This window comes from Mustelus asterias, chromosome 15 (genome assembly GCF_964213995.1).
Source record: "Mustelus asterias chromosome 15, sMusAst1.hap1.1, whole genome shotgun sequence".
NCBI classification, from domain to species: domain Eukaryota; kingdom Metazoa; phylum Chordata; class Chondrichthyes; order Carcharhiniformes; family Triakidae; genus Mustelus; species Mustelus asterias.
The window spans coordinates 78289975-78309568 of record NC_135815.1 but is presented as its reverse complement, the minus strand read 5'-3'; the positions used below and the strand labels follow the sequence as shown (position 1 = coordinate 78309568).

At 46.0% G+C, this 19594-nt stretch overlaps 1 protein-coding gene across 2 annotated transcripts in view; it reads right to left on the bottom strand.

Moving 5' to 3' along the window:
* sos1 (son of sevenless homolog 1 (Drosophila)) overlaps window positions 1–18569 on the bottom strand; it is a 251367-nt gene extending 232798 nt beyond the window's left edge. For both annotated transcript variants that reach the window (XM_078230163.1, XM_078230164.1), the window contains exon 1: window positions 17696–18569. In XM_078230163.1, coding sequence (XP_078086289.1) covers window positions 17696–17782 — 87 coding nt within the window. In that variant the 5' untranslated portion in view covers window positions 17783–18569. The remainder of the gene's footprint in view (window positions 1–17695) is intronic.
* Between the last annotated feature and the right edge of the window lie 1025 nt (window positions 18570–19594).

The following is a 19594-nucleotide window of genomic DNA, read 5'->3' as shown; positions in this document are numbered from 1 at the left end:
CATTACTCTCCAAATAACTATAAATCCTATCCCTTATAATTTTTTCCAACATCTTGCCGACAACAGAAGTGAGACTCACCGGTCTATAATTCCCGGGGAAGTCTCTGTTCCCCTTCTTAAACAATGGGACAACATTCGCTAACCTCCAATCTTCTGGTACTATACCAGAGGCCAACGACGACCTGAAGATCAGAGCCAGAGGCTCTGCAATCACTTCTCTTGCCCCCCAGAGAATCCTTGGATAAATCCCATCCGGACCAGGGGATTTATCTATTTTCAGACCCTCCAGAATATCCTGCACATCCTCCTTATCAACTGTAATACTGTCTATTCTACTCCCTTGCAACCCAGTGTCCTCCTCAGCTATATTCATGTCCCCTTGCGTGAACACCGAAGAGAAATATTGGTTCAATGCTTCACCAATCTCCTCCTTACATTTGAGGCTGTTGTACAACCCAATCATCTATTTTCCCATTTCTGATATCAAAGCTCTTAGCAAAAGGAGCTAAACTAATAGCTAAAACTTTGACATCAAAACTAAAATTGGCATTGCTATATATTTTTTAAATTGCAAAAATAAATTTTTATTTGCAAAACACATCAGTACCAAGTCAAATTACAAAACACCCATGTCCAAAATCTCTCCAAATCACATACCGTCTTAGCTTGGAGGTAGATCACCTTTCCTTCAATGTCAAAATCCTGGAACCCCTTTCAGAACAGAAATGTAACTTTACCAATACCAGACGGACTGCAATGATTCAAGAAGGCCACCACCAGTCACTGGCAATTAGGGATGAGTAACAAGTGTCACTTGCCAGTGATACTCACATCCCATGAAATAATGCATATTTTTAAAAAATTTCAACAAATCCCTTTTTTCTCCCCCAGTAACAATTTCCACATGTGCAGATAACAACATTTCAATGTAGTCAAAAGGTGACATAGCTGTTTAGAACTATTTCCCAAACCACACCCACTACAACAAACAGTTTCTGACACAACATACAAACTTAAGTAGAACACACAAAATAAGAATATTGGAAATGCTACAGGTGCCCTTCTGCATGCATTTCTGGCTCTAAGCTCTTTTGAAATAAGGATACTATATGAAAACTAGAGTCAGCCATTCATGATTCCAAATGATGGACAGCACGATGGCACAGTGGTTAGCACTGCTGCCTCACATTGCCAGGGACCTGGGTTCGATTCCCAGCTTGGGTCACTGTCTGTGCGAAGTCTGCATGTTCTCCCTGTATCTGCGTGGGTTTCCTCCGGGTGCTCCGGTTTCCTCCCACAATCTGAAAGGCGCACTGGTTAGGTGTATTGGCCACGCTAAATTCTCTGTGTACCCGAACACTGGAACACTAGTATGGCAACTAGGGGATTTTCACAGTAGCTTAATTGCTGCGTTAATCTAAGCCTACTTGCGACTAATAAATAAACTTATAAAAATACAGACTTTGTGCAAGGTTATGAAACACACAATATCTGTCAGGTTAAGACATTCTTTAGCAAAATAAGCAATGACAAAACAAGGAAAAAAATCTTTACTTAGTGAATGGTTAAGATCTGGAATGCATTGCCTGTGAGCTTGGTGGAGGCCAAGTCAATCATAGCTTTCAAAAACAGAATTAGGCCATTCTCCAAGAAGGAGGAATTTGGGTGCCATGGTGGCTAGCACTGCTGCCTCACAGAGCCAGGGTCCCAGGTTCGATTCCAGCCTTGGGTGACTGTCTGTGTGAAGTTTGCAAGTTCTCCGTGTCTGCATGGGTTTCCTCCCACGGTCCAAAGATGTGCAGGTTACATGGATTGGCCATGCTAAATTTTCCCTTTGTGTCCAAATATCTGTAGGTTAGGGGGATTAGCAGGGGGTGGACCTGGGTATGATGTTTTCGGAGAGTTGATAGGCTAAAATGCCTCCTTCTGCACACTAGTGATTCTATGATTTACAAAGCTGGGGGGAAAAGAAAAGAGATCTCTTGCATCATACTGATAGTGTCCCGGCCTCTGCGCTCGAAGCTCTGGATTCAAGTCCCACAACACCAGGTTAAAGTCCAACAGGTTTATTTGGCAGCACTAGCTTTCGGAGTCTCAGGCTCCTTCATCAGGTGAATGAGGACTTGTGTTCACAAACAGGTCGTATACAGACACAAACTTAATTTACAAGATAATGGTTGGAATGGTCGCATTCCAACCATTATCTTGTAAATTGAGTTCGTGTCTGTATATGACCTGTTTGTGAACACAAGTCCTCATTCACCTGATGAAGGAGCCTGAGACTCCGAAAGCTAGTGCTGCCAAATAAACCTGTTGGACTTTAACCTGGTGTTGAGAGACTTCTTACTGCGCTTACCCCAGTCCAACGCCAGCATCTCCACTTCAAGCCCCACTTCAGGGCTTGATGATCATGTAAAGTACATTCGTAACATGGCCAAACAGATTGTCAGCCTTTAAATCCTTCCAATAAGCTTGGCGGCAAATTAAATATTGGGAAGACTGAAATTCTGTTCCCTTGCAATCAATTCAAAACCTCTCCCTGGCACCTGCCTGAGGCTGAAGCACCACATTTGCTATCTTGATGTTGTATATTTGACCTCAAGAGGAGCTTCCAAACATAGCGCCATTACTGAGGTCATCAACCTTCACTGTCATTTCATCACTAGTTTCATCCCTGCCTTGGCTCATTCCCTGCCACTAATTCAGACCTTTATTACCACTTGCCTTGCATGGCTTTCAGAGCCAATCTCCCATTTTCCACCCTCCAATAACTTGGAATTCATCCAAAGTTCTGCTGCCCTATCCCAACAGGTACCAAGTCCAGTTCATCAATCATCCTTGTACTCGCTGGCCTATGCTATCTCCCAGTCCAATAACATCTCAATTTTTAAAATCTCAACCATGGTTTCAAATTTCTCCATAATTTTGCCCTTCCTTATTGTTGTAATCTTCACCAGCCCGACAGTCCTTAGAGAAACCTGCATGCCTCTAGCCTTGTGCATTTCCCATTTTAATCTCTCCAGTATTGTCTGCCGAGTCTCTATGCCCCTGAATCCCCTTCAAAATTCTCTACTCTCTTCCTTTAAGCCGTTTCTTAAAACCTGCCTCTTTTATCAAAGTTGTTCTGAGATTGTGCGAGTGCAAGAGAGAGGTGTGCACGGGAGAGAGAGAGAGAGAGAGAAAGAGGTGTGCACGGGAGAGAGAGAGAGAGAGAAAGAGGTGTGCACGGGAGAGAGAGAGAGAGAGAGAAAGAGGTGTGCACGGGAGAGAGAGAGAGAGAGAAAGAGGTGTGCACGGGAGAGAGAGAGAGAGAGAGAGAGAGAGAAAGAGGCGTGCACGGGAGAGAGAGAGAGAGAGAGAGAAAGAGGTGTGCACGGGAGAGAGAGAGAGAGAGAAAGAGGTGTGCACGGGAGGGAGAGAGAGAGAGAGAGAAAGAGGTGTGCACGGGAGAGAGAGAGAGAGAGAGAGAGAGAAAGAGGTGTGCATGGGAGAGAGAGAGAGAGAGAGAGAGAAAGAGGTGTGCACGGGAGAGAGAGAGAGAGAGAGAGAGAGAAAGAGGTGTGCACGGGAGAGAGAGAGAGAGAGAGAGAGAGAGAGAGAGAGAAAGAGGTGTGCACGGGAGAGAGAGAGAGAGAGAGAGAGAGAGAAAGAGGTGTGCACGGGAGAGAGAGAGCGAGAGAGAGAAAGAGGTGTGCACGGGAGAGAGAGAGCGAGAGAGAGAAAGAGGTGTGCACGGGAGAGAGAGAGCGAGAGAGAGAAAGAGGTGTGCACGGGAGAGAGAGAGCAGAGGTGGGCAGGAGAGAGGGAGAGCAGAGGTGGGCAGGGGAGAGGGAGAGCAGAGGTGGGCAGGGGAGAGGGAGAGCAGAGGTGGGCAGGGGAGAGGGAGAGCAGAGGTGGGCAGGGGAGAGGGAGAGCAGAGGTGGGCAGGGGAGGGAGAGCAGAGGTGGGCAGGGGAGGGAGAGCAGAGGTGGGCAGGGGAGGGAGAGCAGAGGTGGGCAGGGGAGGGAGAGCAGAGGTGGGCAGGGGAGGGAGAGCAGAGGTGGGCAGGGGAGGGAGAGCAGAGGTGGGCAGGGGAGGGAGAGCAGAGGTGGGCAGGGGAGGGAGAGCAGAGGTGGGCAGGGGAGGGAGAGCAGAGGTGGGCAGGGGAGGGAGAGCAGAGGTGGGCAGGGGAGGGAGAGCAGAGGTGGGCAGGGGAGGGAGAGCAGAGGTGGGCAGGGGAGGGAGAGCAGAGGTGGGCAGGGGAGGGAGAGCAGAGGTGGGCAGGGGAGGGAGAGCAGAGGTGGGCAGGGGAGGGAGAGCAGAGGTGGGCAGGGGAGGGAGAGCAGAGGTGGGCAGGGGAGGGAGAGCAGAGGTGGGCAGGGGAGGGAGAGCAGAGGTGGGCAGGGGAGGGAGAGCAGAGGTGGGCAGGGGAGGGAGAGCAGAGGTGGGCAGGGGAGGGAGAGCAGAGGTGGGCAGGGGAGGGAGAGCAGAGGTGGGCAGGGGAGGGAGAGCAGAGGTGGGCAGGGGAGGGAGAGCAGAGGTGGGCAGGGGAGGGAGAGCAGAGGTGGGCAGGGGAGGGAGAGCAGAGGTGGGCAGGGGAGGGAGAGCAGAGGTGGGCAGGGGAGGGAGAGCAGAGGTGGGCAGGGGAGGGAGAGCAGAGGTGGGCAGGGGAGGGAGAGCAGAGGTGGGCAGGGGAGGGAGAGCAGAGGTGGGCAGGGGAGGGAGAGCAGAGGTGGGCAGGGGAGGGAGAGCAGAGGTGGGCAGGGGAGGGAGAGCAGAGGTGGGCAGGGGAGGGAGAGCAGAGGTGGGCAGGGGAGGGAGAGCAGAGGTGGGCAGGGGAGGGAGAGCAGAGGTGGGCAGGGGAGGGAGAGCAGAGGTGGGCAGGGGAGGGAGAGCAGAGGTGGGCAGGGGAGGGAGAGCAGAGGTGGGCAGGGGAGGGAGAGCAGAGGTGGGCAGGGGAGGGAGAGCAGAGGTGGGCAGGGGAGGGAGAGCAGAGGTGGGCAGGGGAGGGAGAGCAGAGGTGGGCAGGGGAGGGAGAGCAGAGGTGGGCAGGGGAGGGAGAGCAGAGGTGGGCAGGGGAGGGAGAGCAGAGGTGGGCAGGGGAGGGAGAGCAGAGGTGGGCAGGGGAGGGAGAGCAGAGGTGGGCAGGGGAGGGAGAGCAGAGGTGGGCAGGGGAGGGAGAGCAGAGGTGGGCAGGGGAGGGAGAGCAGAGGTGGGCAGGGGAGGGAGAGCAGAGGTGGGCAGGGGAGGGAGAGCAGAGGTGGGCAGGGGAGGGAGAGCAGAGGTGGGCAGGGGAGGGAGAGCAGAGGTGGGCAGGGGAGGGAGAGCAGAGGTGGGCAGGGGAGGGAGAGCAGAGGTGGGCAGGGGAGGGAGAGCAGAGGTGGGCAGGGGAGGGAGAGCAGAGGTGGGCAGGGGAGGGAGAGCAGAGGTGGGCAGGGGAGGGAGAGCAGAGGTGGGCAGGGGAGGGAGAGCAGAGGTGGGCAGGGGAGGGAGAGCAGAGGTGGGCAGGGGAGGGAGAGCAGAGGTGGGCAGGGGAGGGAGAGCAGAGGTGGGCAGGGGAGGGAGAGCAGAGGTGGGCAGGGGAGGGAGAGCAGAGGTGGGCAGGGGAGGGAGAGCAGAGGTGGGCAGGGGAGGGAGAGCAGAGGTGGGCAGGGGAGGGAGAGCAGAGGTGGGCAGGGGAGGGAGAGCAGAGGTGGGCAGGGGAGGGAGAGCAGAGGTGGGCAGGGGAGGGAGAGCAGAGGTGGGCAGGGGAGGGAGAGCAGAGGTGGGCAGGGGAGGGAGAGCAGAGGTGGGCAGGGGAGGGAGAGCAGAGGTGGGCAGGGGAGGGAGAGCAGAGGTGGGCAGGGGAGGGAGAGCAGAGGTGGGCAGGGGAGGGAGAGCAGAGGTGGGCAGGGGAGGGAGAGCAGAGGTGGGCAGGGGAGGGAGAGCAGAGGTGGGCAGGGGAGGGAGAGCAGAGGTGGGCAGGGGAGGGAGAGCAGAGGTGGGCAGGGGAGGGAGAGCAGAGGTGGGCAGGGGAGGGAGAGCAGAGGTGGGCAGGGGAGGGAGAGCAGAGGTGGGCAGGGGAGGGAGAGCAGAGGTGGGCAGGGGAGGGAGAGCAGAGGTGGGCAGGGGAGGGAGAGCAGAGGTGGGCAGGGGAGGGAGAGCAGAGGTGGGCAGGGGAGGGAGAGCAGAGGTGGGCAGGGGAGGGAGAGCAGAGGTGGGCAGGGGAGGGAGAGCAGAGGTGGGCAGGGGAGGGAGAGCAGAGGTGGGCAGGGGAGGGAGAGCAGAGGTGGGCAGGGGAGGGAGAGCAGAGGTGGGCAGGGGAGGGAGAGCAGAGGTGGGCAGGGGAGGGAGAGCAGAGGTGGGCAGGGGAGAGGGAGAGCAGAGGTGGGCAGGGGAGGGAGAGCAGAGGTGGGCAGGGGAGGGAGAGCAGAGGTGGGCAGGGGAGGGAGAGCAGAGGTGGGCAGGGGAGGGAGAGCAGAGGTGGGCAGGGGAGGGAGAGCAGAGGTGGGCAGGGGAGGGAGAGCAGAGGTGGGCAGGGGAGGGAGAGCAGAGGTGGGCAGGGGAGGGAGAGCAGAGGTGGGCAGGGGAGGGAGAGCAGAGGTGGGCAGGGGAGGGAGAGCAGAGGTGGGCAGGGGAGGGAGAGCAGAGGTGGGCAGGGGAGGGAGAGCAGAGGTGGGCAGGGGAGGGAGAGCAGAGGTGGGCAGGGGAGGGAGAGCAGAGGTGGGCACGGGAGGGAGAGCAGAGGTGGGCAGGGGAGGGAGAGCAGAGGTGGGCAGGGGAGGGAGAGAAGAGGTGGGCACGGGAGGGAGAGAAGAGGTGGGCACGGGAGGGAGAGAAGAGGTGGGCACGGGAGGGAGAGAAGAGGTGGGCACGGGAGGGAGAGAAAAGAGGTGGGCAGGGGAGGGAGAGAAAAGAGGTGGGCACGGGAGGGAGAGAAAAGAGGTGTGCACGGGAGAGAGAAGAGGTGTGCACGGGAGAGAGAAGAGGTGTGCACGGGAGAGAGAGGTGTGCACTAGAGAGCAATCAAGATTCAGACCCTCAGGGACTCTGGGGAAGATAGCCTGTGAGAGAGGGGAAAGCAGATAACTTCGGGAACTAAGATGACTCGGATTCAGATAGGTAGGAATGGAATTCTACAAAGGTAAGCTTTGAAGTTACTTCTTACCGCTTACACCTGTTTTCCAAGTTCTCAGCTTTTCAAATCCAAAATTGCTGTTATTGCGACTGGATTTTTCTAATCTTTTCATAGAATCATAGAATCCCTACAGTACAGAAGAGGCCATTCGGCCCATCGGGTCTGCACCGAGCACAATCCCACCCAGGTCCTATCCCCATATCCCTACATATTTACCCACTAGTCCCTCTAACCTACACATCTCAGGACACTAAGGGCAATTTTAGCACGGCCAATCAACCTAACCCGCACATCTTTGGACTTCTTCACAGTCTTCGTGGTATTAGTTCCTCATTAAAACAGTACAACAGCCGAGAATTTCATTTATCTTCTCCTTCAGCTTGGTGTACATTAAACATTAAAAAAGGCGACTGATTTCAAGGTTCTGCAAGTACTGCACCTTCAACTTATGCTTGGAATGTAATATTGCATAGCTAGATGGCAAGAAAGTTGCCGTTTTGAGGCCTGTGAAACTGCCAACATATGCCATAATTACAACAATGAAATAGACAGAAACTTTTAACATCTGCACATGTGCGGTTAAAAAGGGAAATCAGAAGTTGTTGTCAGTGATTTCCCAGTCCTCCAAAGGATATGTTGCTGAAGTCCTCACAGATTGAAATCTCAGAAATCACTTGATTTGACAAGTACTTCCATTTTTTCTGCTATTGACTTCACCCAGAGAAACCCTTGAAAAAGTTCAATTTTGTTGGTGTAAGCAGATTTTAAATAAATAGTGCACCAAGTTATAATTAATGCTGAACAACCTCTCTGGCCTGAAAAACTATTTTTTTTAAAATTTGTGTCATGTCAAATTTCACCATTATTGTAAAAAAGGACATTTTTTTAAAAAAACAGAAAAAAAGTTTATGATATTTCAGCTTCAACCTTAATCCCATGACTGTGTCCCAATCTTTTTCTCACACTCTTGTAAAATAACCTCAAAACCCAGCAAATTGTAAAAACAGCACTGCAAGATAAGATGCTAAATCTGAAAAAAAACTTAGATTTACCTATATACAGTATTTTTATGACCACTTGAGGTTTCAAAGCATTTTACAGCCAATTAAGTTCTTTCAAAGTGCAGTCATTGTTTTAAAGTTGGAAATACAGCAGCCAATTGTGCACAGTCATGTATTTATTGTAGCCAGGACACGGAGGTAACTCTTGGAAAAAATGTCAGGGAATCTTTTACATCCATGAAAGTCGGCAGAAAGGGTCCCGGTTCAACATTTCTTCCAAGAGACAGCACCCCTGACAGTGCAATACTCCCTCATAACTGCACTGGAATATCCATTTTGTTTTTTGTGTTCAAGCCATGCAGTGGGACTTGAATGTCGTGACTCCAGAGGTCAGACTTCTACCAACTGAGGTGTGGTTGGCACTGAACTCAATAGCTATATCTTCTAAAGAAGGAAACGTGTGAAAGCAAAGATAGATCCGTTGGGTCCACGCACAAATTTTACAAATCTGATTTGAGGTGAGCAGTATTGAAAACCGGTAAAAAGCACCCTGCAAATGAAATTAAGAATCATGTTGAGATGTTTGAGACCTGACCTCTTAAAAATAGCAACAGAATGGACGGACACGGACACGCACACGGACACGGACACGCACACACAGATCCTAACTGGACATCAGTTGCCAAATATTAGGGTAATTTATTCAATGTCTTACAAGACCAAAAGCAGATACGTAGAAACTGTTAATAGTGGTGTTATGCAGTGAAACTACAATTCCACATGCCTCACAATCCTCCTTTGCCCACAGACAGTGAAGAAATATTGGATTTGAAATCCAATTGTTACCCCATTTGGATCTCTCTGCCCTAATCCCCCAGAAGACTGAGAAATTTGTTCAAGCAAATGCATCATGCTTTCTCACCTAAAAGTGCCCTGTTTTCCCGTAAGCACAAATGTTCAAATACCCAATCTGCAATTGGCATTCTCCTCAAATGGAATAGAAATACATGATCCCACTCGTCGACCATTATTTGCATTGATTAAAGCCATCTCGCCAAGCAGCAGCAACTGGCATTTATGGAGAGCCAGTCGTATCGTAAAATATGGGCGGCACAATGGTTCGCACTGCTGCCTCACAGCTCCAGGGACCTGGGGTTTCGGGTATAGGGCCTGGGTGGGATTGTTGTCGGTGCAGACTCGATGGCCACCTTCTGCACTGTAGGCTTTTTATGGTTCTATGGATATCCCCAGACACTTCACAAGAGCATTATTAAAAACTTGACATCTTGCTACATCTGACAGATGGCCAAGATGTTTTAAGGAGTGTCTTAATGGAACAGAAACAGAGATGTTTAAGGGGCGAATGACAGAGCTTCGGCAGCTAAAAGCACTGCCCCCAATGATGCAGCGATTAATGTCACATTATCAGTAACCCCCACAGCTTGCCCCTGGTCTTGCATAATCTCACCAGCTGTTCTGTCTGGAGACAATACACATCTCTTTAACCTGTGTTTAATGTTCCCTCCAACCACATTATCTGTACCTTTTAAGACCTGGCTGGCTGTAGAGATTTGCATTCTAATTAGTATTCTGTAACTTGATTTCTGTGTCTGTGCACTGTTGGAGAACAGAGACCACTCCATCTGATGAAGGAGCAGCAAACTCTGAAAGCTTATGGTATTTGCTACCAAATAAACCTGTTGGACTTTAACCTGGTGTTGTGAGACTTCTTACTGTGCAGCGATTAAAAACCAGGGGTGCACAAAAGGTCAGAATTAGAGGAGTGCAGGAATTTCAGAAGGTTGTATGGCTGGGGGAAGATAGAGAGATAAGGGGAAAAACTATAGAGGGGTTTAAAGTCATCGGTGAGCTTTTTAAAATTGAGATGTTGCTGGACTGGGAAACAAAGCAGGTCAGCAAGTACAGAGGTGATGGGTAAATGAGACTTGACGTGAGCTAGGATACATGCAGCGGAGTTTTGGATGAGCTCAAGTTTATGAAGGGCGCAAAATGGGAGGCTGGCCAGGAGAGCATTAAAATAGACAAATCTTGAGATAATAATGTCACAAATGAGAGTTTCAGCACAGATCAGTGGGAGAGTCAGCCGACGTTACTGACCCAGATATAGGTGGTCTCAGTACTGGATAAGATCCCACATCAAGATTTCAAACAGTTTAGTACAGCTTCAGACAGTTGCCAAGATGGACAGAGTCACTGGTAAGAGAATGGAGTTTGTGGCAGCGGACAAGGACCACAGTTTTAAATCTTCCAAATATTGGTTGGCTGACATTTCTACTCATCCAGTGCTAGGTATCGGACAACAGCGATCAAAGTGATAGGAGCAAAGAGACTCAGCTAAACAACACTGCCGAAGAGCTGTTTTGATTACTTTAACTTAGACACCACCTCCAAGCACATTTGCTCTCACCCTCCTCCCACAAACATTATTTAATTATTGGACAACTGCTCCATCCTGTTCCTCCCCCACTTCCACCTCGAGCCTACACCAACAACAATCCCACCCAGGCTCTATCCCTGTAACCCCACGTATTTACCCTGCTATTCCCCATGACATTAAAGGGCAATTTAGCATGCCAATCAATCCAACCCGCACATCTTATTAAAATATTTAAATGAGTAACCCGCCTCCTGTGAGCAGATGGGTCGCTCATCCCTTGTCCCACCTATAAAACAATTGCTTGTTTAAACCAGCAATGACAGGTTCAAGACAGGTTGAGCTCCGATCAGATGTTTACCTTTTTAACCACCCATTCAAACCAAATCCAACCATCTTTGGAGTTAAATTTCTCCCATTGTGCTCATCTATTATTTGAACATAAAGCTATTTCTAGGTTTCTTATTATTCAATGCAAAATTATTTTAAAGAAGTTTTCCTCAAGAAGAGTTCAAAATCAATAGCGCTTCCTGACTTCCTGACTCCTGACTCCTGATGTGACAATCAATAAAGTGGATGATACACTTCTGTTCTACCCGGTGCAGAGACTAGTCGAATGAAGTTATAAGTTTCTTAAAAATAAAATTCCAAAACATTGTTGAAGAATATTGTAACAAATATTGTTCTGATTAAGGCTCAAGAAAAGCATCCACTGACATCTGATAAAGCTAATGGATGGTCAAAGCCCATGCCTATTTAGCCATAACTAACGTTACTCAAGGAACAGTTCTAAATGCATTGAGCATATCTTCTTGATGGCTAAAAGGTGGAGCATTAGTTAATACAGCAGCAAACTGAGATTTTGAAGGGTCGCATTATATTGAATTGGACTTCCAAATTAACTTTATGAAACAGATCAGATAAAGCTTCACCGAGGAAACCACATTGTCTTTGGCTTTAAAAGGTTAAGAATTACAGCCAAACAAACTTCAGTTAGGTTCGGTTTCAGTGATAATAAATGCTGAATACACTCAAAAGCACAGACTACCTCGGAGGATAAAGATGGTAATTTCAGTTTCTTTTCTGTATTGAAATGTATGCTATGACCACATTCAAAAATGTATCTAGTGCTTAAAAGGAATCTTCATTATTTCCTTAATAACATTTAACTTTCTTTAATAACACTTAACAGTATGTATAATTGATTATTTTCTTTAAAAAAAATACCAAAGTCAGTTTAAAGATTCAAACACAGACTGAAAGGCATCAAGACCAGTTGAGGACACAAGATTAACGTGAGAGAGAGAGTTGCAATCTTGACCAAACTTCCAAATTATGCCAGGGAGAAGGAAGGGAGTCCAACCAAAAGTTACGGTCCACATTGGAACCAATGATAGAAAGTCACTTAATTAACACTTTGACACAGCAAGGACTGGTAAAAACTTGCAAATGGTCCAATACACCATTGTAGAACTCTCGCCTTGTCATCAAAAGGGGCTCAAATCCCAATGCAAAGACTTGAACACAGAAAATCAAACCTGAAACTCCATTGTGGTACTAAGGATGCACTGCACTGTTGGACTATTACTTCAGTTGCAACATTAAACCAAGACTCCCTCTGCTCTCTCAACTAGACTTAAACGAGCCCATGACACAATTTCAAAGGGCAGGTATCCTGGTCTTCTGGCCAATAATCATCCCTCAATCAGCACCACAAACAAAATGATCTGGTCAGTACCATATTGCTGGCTGTGGGAGCTTATTGTGCCCAAATTGACTGCCAATATTGCAACATTGATTACATGCTTCACTTGTGGTAAAGAGCTTTGGATCTTCCCGAGGTCATGGAAGACACTATGCAAATACATCTTGCATTCATTTAATATGACTGGTTGCTGATCTGCCATAGCATAAGGAACGTCAAACAGAGGTCAGACACTTTCCACAAGTTATAAAGTTAGAATTCACCTCAAAACATTCTTATATATGCTAGTGCAGTAGACAGAAAAGTACAAGCGCAAACTACACATTTTAATCAAGTGAATGGAAAGCATCTTCGGGTTAGCCAATTTGGACAATAATCAGATGAATATAATAATGAATGTTCTAAAGATAGCTGGGTCATTAATCCCATAGCTCAGTATTAAGGATTTGCAGTTTTTTAATAATCTTTCCACACACACACACCTTTTTTTTGGAAATGTCAGGACAGTACCGATGAGAGACAGGAAAGAGTGTAATTTTTAAAAGTCAATCCAAAATATGAGGATTTTTCTAACTGTCGTGGATTAATCTGCTGTGACATTAATTCTAATTCAAATTATACCACCCCACCACACCCTCCGCACCCGAAACACACAAAAAGATAAGGCAATAATGTGCTGTTAGAGTGAGAAATGAATCATAACAAAACCCTCCTACCGTACAACATTTTCTTTGGTGATAATGCATTAAAAATATTATAAGTAAAATGTTTTTATGAGCTGTCTAATAACAATAAAAATCACAAATAATATGTTGTGTAAGAGGTCGCAGAAATCATTATAAAAGTGTAGGGGAGGGGTTGCAGTTTTACTATTATTTTATAACAAAAGCATAAACCTCAACAAAAATATTTTTAAAAATCTCTAAATACAGTTAATGAAAACTAAAATTTCAAGTTAGCTGCCGCTGTACATCTTTGGAATGGTTTGATCTTCTTTTAAAAAGCAATCCTCTAAGTATCTTCCACGACCATGAGAGTATAAAATTCGGAAGATGACCTCACTTCTCCAGATCCCTAATGCCAGAGGTGCAATGTTAAAATGGGTCTTCACAGAGCTGAAACTGGTCTTATCTGATCACTGCAAATAGTTATACAGTGGACTCAGCACCAAGGTTGCCAGTGTTGGAAACCCCAACATCAAGTTCAAGACATAAGGCAATGACCAGCAACGCTCAAGTTACTCAGTACTAAACAATCACAGTTAACACTGAGTCAACTATTGCCTTTGCCATTACTTAATTTCCTTTACAATTGTTCATAGGCAGCCAAAGATGGAAACCATAGGTTCTTTCAGACTCCCACAGTAGCACAGATGTCACAATCCTCTGACCTTCGAATACCTTGGAACATTACCCAAGTCATGGTTCCACAGCTATTCTGCTCGATATCCATGTACTTCAACATCAACTTATAATTATATAGCATCATTTAACAATATAAAATTTCCCAAAGCACTTCCAAGGTGCATTATAAAACAAAATGTGAGACAAGGCGCATAAGGAGAAGGCAGATGGCCAAAAGCTTGATCAAAGAAGCAGGTATTAAACAAGCAAAGCATGATAGAGGGGCATTGGAAAGGAATTCTGGAGCTTATGGCCCAGGCAGCTGAAGACACAGCTACCTCCTGCAATCTCAAATAAATTTCCAGCTAAAACTCCAACTCTAAACTACAAAAGCGTCTTCTCTCTGCTACAACAGACCCAACTTTGCACATTAACTACATTATCGCATGACCCTGTCAACCAACTGCCCATGGAATCATTTGTGTAAACAAAAGTCCATAAGCTCTATCAAAGTAACAAATCCTAGCTGAATTGAGTAATTAACTTGCTCAGGCAAGGGACATGTCCACTCTCAAGATATCAGTATTCTGGACCTCAACCCAAAAAACTCAATCCTAACTCTGGGAATTTTATGGAGTTTTTGGCAGCCAGACATTAAAAAAATACCTTCTATACTTTCAAAGTAGTGGAATGTGCCATATGCAACTTATTTGAAATATACAGACCAAGTATTAAATGTTTCTTGATTGAGGTCTCCTGAGACAATTGTATTCATAAGAAAGGGGGTGAATGGTTATCAGGGGTAGGCGGAAATGTGAAGTTGAAGTTAAAATTCGATCAGTCGTGCTCTTATTGAAAGGCAGAGTAGGCTCAGGGAGCCAAATGGCCGAGTCCTGTTCCTGTCCCTGCAAAGTTAAAGAAACTAACCTTCTGACATCAAAATAATCTTTCAAAATTTGATTTGGTTGATTATCACATGTATTGGGATATAGTGAAAAGTATTGTTGCTTGCCCAAACAGACAAAACATACCATTCATAGAACACAGAAAAGGAAAGGAGAGGGTGCCGGATATAGGGTTTACAGTCATACTTAGGGTGTAGAGACAGATAGGGTGTAGAATCAGAGTATCTATATAAGACATGTGTGATGGTAGTAGGCAATTGATATCGATATATGTGTTGTGTTTTTTTATGTTTCTGTAGAATTTTTAAAATTTCAGCTTAATTCAGTGTGTCTGGAATATATTTAGCCCAAGGGTTAAAAAAGCAAGTTAATTACTCAATTCAGTTAGGAATTTGTTACTTTGACAGAGCTAATGGACAAAGGATTCCTTAAGAAGTTAGTTGACAGGGTCGTGCGATAATGTGGTCAATGGGCATAGTTGGGTCTGTAGCAGAGAGAAGATGCTTTTGCAGTTTAGAGTTGGAGCTTTAGCCGGAAATGTATTTGAAGACAGAGGCTTCCTTAAGCTATTCTGAAACTCACCGCTCTCAGAAAAGTCAAAGCTGTCTACACTTATATTTGTGATTGCTAACTATATTTAAAGTGGCCTTTAAGTCTGTAAAAGGAATGTTGCTTATTTGGAACTGCAACAATCATAAGCTGGGAAGTAAAATTGCATCCTTTCATTTTTAAATATTATTCAACTGTTAATGGTTAAGCTGCTTCATTTGTTAAGAGTTATATTTACACTGTGTTATTAAATAAAGTTTGTTTTACTATAAGAACAATAGTTTGTCAGTGAAATCACTCTTGGAAAGAAATATCCTATCCTCACATTTATGTCAAAAGAAAAAAATTATTGGGATCCTATCTGGCTTCCTAATATAACTTGAGGTTCTGGTCCAGTACCCTAACATATGCCAAACAAGTATTCTTAAGTAAGATACTTGACGCTTAACATGCATTGTCATTACTTTAGAAATTCATATAATCTTAAAAGATCTAGCTATAATTCTTTACAGACCAAAAATGCCATTAGAAATTTCACAATCACAATCTAATGCATGCAAAAGGAGCTTCCAACATTAAAAAGGGCTTTCCATGTGGTAAAATAATCAGGTCAATGATACATTGGGAACTTAGAATATTTGGAAATGGAGATCCTGCTAAGATACAAATTCTTTCTGCACATAATACAGATGAAATAATAAATCCCATGGTTGCAATTCATGGAATAACACAAATTCACAGCACAGAAGGAGGTCACTCAGCATATCATGGCTGCGGCCAGCTCTTTGACAAAGCTGCCCTATTAGTTCCACCTGCTGCTCTTTCCAATAGCCCTTTGCTTTTCAGGTCTGTATTCAACTCCCTTTTGCAAGTTACAATTGAACCTGTTTCCAGCACCCCTCCAGATCACAAATAAAGCTCACTGTTTAAAACAAAACATAAATTTCCCCATTTCTTCATCATTCAAAATAATTTATGGAGGACAGAAAAGTGAAAACAAAGCTTTCACAATTTATCAATGTGATCTTAGCATATTAGAAATTATGCTAAAAAATTAACATAATTAGTTACAAAATCAAAGACACTTACTCAAGGTCTTCCCGGGTCTTTCAAGTGAACATGGCCAGAGAATCCCGCTCCTGGTCATACACTGAAGGACCCACTATTTCATTTGTTTAAGTACTACATGATTAGATGAGAGATTTTCCTCCTTACAACAGTTTATAACTGACACTGCAAGACTAATTACCTGTTGCTTCAGTCCCACCCAATGTACAGTCAAATAGTGCTATCGCATTGAAGTTCTAAATGTTCAGTTAGCCAAAAGTTAGTTTTTGAGGTCCAAAAGAGGATCCCAGACATCCAAAAACCAAATTAAAAATTCTGGTCCACCTGGAACCAAGCATACCACAACACAATGATTCGAGAATTTTGCATTCTTTGTACTCCTTTATTTGTGTAGCAATTATATCATATATTCTTGTTTTTTGAAATCAAAGCACTCTTTTGTTAAGTTATGACAGTATTTGTGAAGTGAATAGATTGGAAAGACAGGATAGAAGGGTACACAGAAAAGATTGAAAATCACTGATTTAGATCAGATATATTATTGGAGTGTTTCAGAAATATTACAAAATAATTTGAAAATATAGATACTTCACCCGAGAAATTATTAAGCTATTCATCTAAAAGTGAAATACTGACCAACCATCAGAAGGGTCAGGGTAAGCTATCGTTATTTAAAAATCAAGTTTATTCCATAAAGTAAAGAATCGTGTGTTTCATTTTGTCGTATTCCTGCATGTGTTCTTTTGATCGAGATTTGCCTAACCAAAATTATGTTCCAAAACTGACATAATGGAGAAGTCGGAAAGATTGGAAACGTGTGTCTTACCTTCTCTTTGTTCCCTATATAGATATATCTCGCCTGTACAACAACCCTCAACATCCACATATCAGACTACCGACTATCTTTTCAGTCGTGAGTTCGACAGTCTTAAATCAAATCTTCGACTAATACAGAGATATACCAGGGTCAGAGTTTGAAATCTCAGTCCTGCATTCACTTTCATCCTCTTCACTGTCACTGTCCAATCGCTGGCAAAAACCACATGATGAATATGCACCTTGTAGACTGATTGCAAGATCCCCATCCCACCTTCCCCCAAAGTAATTTGCAACATAGTAACCGCAAAGGAAAAAAATACTTGCACTAAGGAAGAAGACCAAAACAGATCAGGTAAAACTTCGCAAAAGGGTGACGTCCGAAGGCTAATAATTGTGTTAACTGATGGCTAGGATTCAAATATTGCACAAGAAAAAAAGTTGTTCTCCAAGGAGAATGTCATATCAGCAGAATTACACAAACCTACTGTACACTTATTCCAAAAAGGACAAATTCACCAAATTAACATACATCTTATTTGCTGAACCAGCCGACAACAGTAGAGGAAACGACATATTCCTCTCAAAATAGTTCTCCATTCCCACCAACGAAAAATTGAAGTGCTTTACTGCATACGCTCGTAAAATGGCATTTTTACATTTTCTTAAATTGCTATTGAAAAACATCAAAATACCTATGCGATGTTTGGGTATGTCAAGCCTCATATTTTAATGATACTCACAAAAAACATCGCAATAAACCTCGCAAATGCATTATTTAAATGTATCAGCATACACAAGAGAGGGCAGGCTTTACCTTCCGTAGAGCAGCGACGAGCAGACCCCGCCATTTGGGTGCATTGTCCTCGCTGAAGAAATCGTACTGTTGTTGTGGCTGCTGCATGGTGCTGCCTCCGGCCCCCGGACGCACACCCGCAGCCGTTTTCCAGTCAGTCAGCGAGAAGATTGGACGTTTTCTTCTTCGATCGCCACTCCTAGGACCGATCTCGAAATTATTCTCCTTCCTTCCTCCCTCCCTGCCCTACTTCTCAAGCGTTCGCCGACTGCTGCTCATTCCAGACATACACTACCCCTGCCCCCTCCCCGAAAGTTTCGAAGTGATCGTTCCCCTCTCCCCACCACCTTTTTTGCTTTTGCCCTCTCCCCACCACCACCACCACCAGTCCCTCTCGTTGTTGTCGCTGGTGCTCTTCTCGCGCGCCGGGGACACCATTCGGCTGCGGAGCAAGCGGGGAGACGCTGGGACAGAGCGAGCAGCCAACCAACGGCTCAGACTCGAGACGGGGGGGGGGGGGGGCGCGCGGGGGACGGCGCGATCTCGAGACGGCTCGAGACCAAAAGTCAACGGTCGCCCTGTAACAAGGAGGAGGGGAGCAAATGGCCAGCTGACCTCACATACACACACATCCCGATTCTCCCTCTCTTTGCAACTCCCTTTCCACTGGTGTGAACGCCCACGGTTACATATTGAGAGCCTAACACACCCACCCCAACCTACGGCGCCAAATGCTGGCTCTGAAGAGAAAAAAAAAGAGAGGGGAAAGAAATTACTCAGTTTAACGAAACGAAAATAATGAAAATATCCCGTGTGTTGTCTTCAAACTTAAGAGCTTCAGACGTCTGCGCATGCGGCCCGACCCACAGGCGGCCGCATTTTCCTTTATGCCCCCCCACCCCCCCTCAACGCGGAAAAGGAAGAGGAGGAAAGGTCGCTCTGTGTACACTGCCGTGTTCCGGGCACCCTGGGAAAGCGAGTCCTTCATCGCAGTTGCAGCAAAGCTACCCATTCAGAGTATAAAGGCTAAATACTACAGATGCTGGAATCTGAAACACAAACAGAAAAATGCTGGAAAAACTCAGCAGTTCTGACAGCATCTGTGGAGAGAGACTCTTCTCACCACAGATTTTTTATTTGTTAGTGTCACAAGTAGGTATGCATTACTACTGCAATGAAATTACTGTGAAAATCCCCTCCTCACCACACTCCGGCGCTTATTCGGGTACACTGAGGGAGAATTTAGCCAATGCACGTCCTTCAGACGGCGGGGCGGGGGGGTGGGTCCGGAGGAAACCCCCACAGACATGGGGAGAATGTGCAGATCCCGCACAGAGGATGACCTAAGCCAGGAATTGGACCCAGGTTTCTGGTGCTGTGAGACAGTCGTGCTAACCATGATGTCACTGTGCTGTCAGACCTACTGAGTTTTTCCAGCGTTTTCTAGTACAGTGTATGGAATCACCCGATATTGCAGCATAGAAGGAGGCCATTCAGAGATGGCATAGCTTTTATTGAGTGTGGCATCATTGAGTGGATGATCCGATGGAATGGTTGATGTAAAAACAGAAAATGCTGGAAATACTCAGCAGGTCAGGCAGCATCCATGGAGGGAAACAGTTAACATTTCGGGTTGATGGCCCTTTGTCAGAACTGAGAAAGATAGAAATGTAATCATTTTTGAGCAAGTAAATGTGGGAGGAAATGTAATCGTTTTTGAGCAAGTAAATGTGGGAGGAGATGAAAGGAGGGGGTAGGAAAAACAAACCATTTTAGGGTGCAGATGAAAGGGATTAAATGACAAAAGGTTTTGTGGTAAAAAACTAAAAAAAGAGGCAGAAGTTATGGCCTAAAATTGTCCAACTTAGTGTTAAGTTCAGAAGTCTGTAGCATGCTGAGTCAAAAGATGAAGTGCTTTCC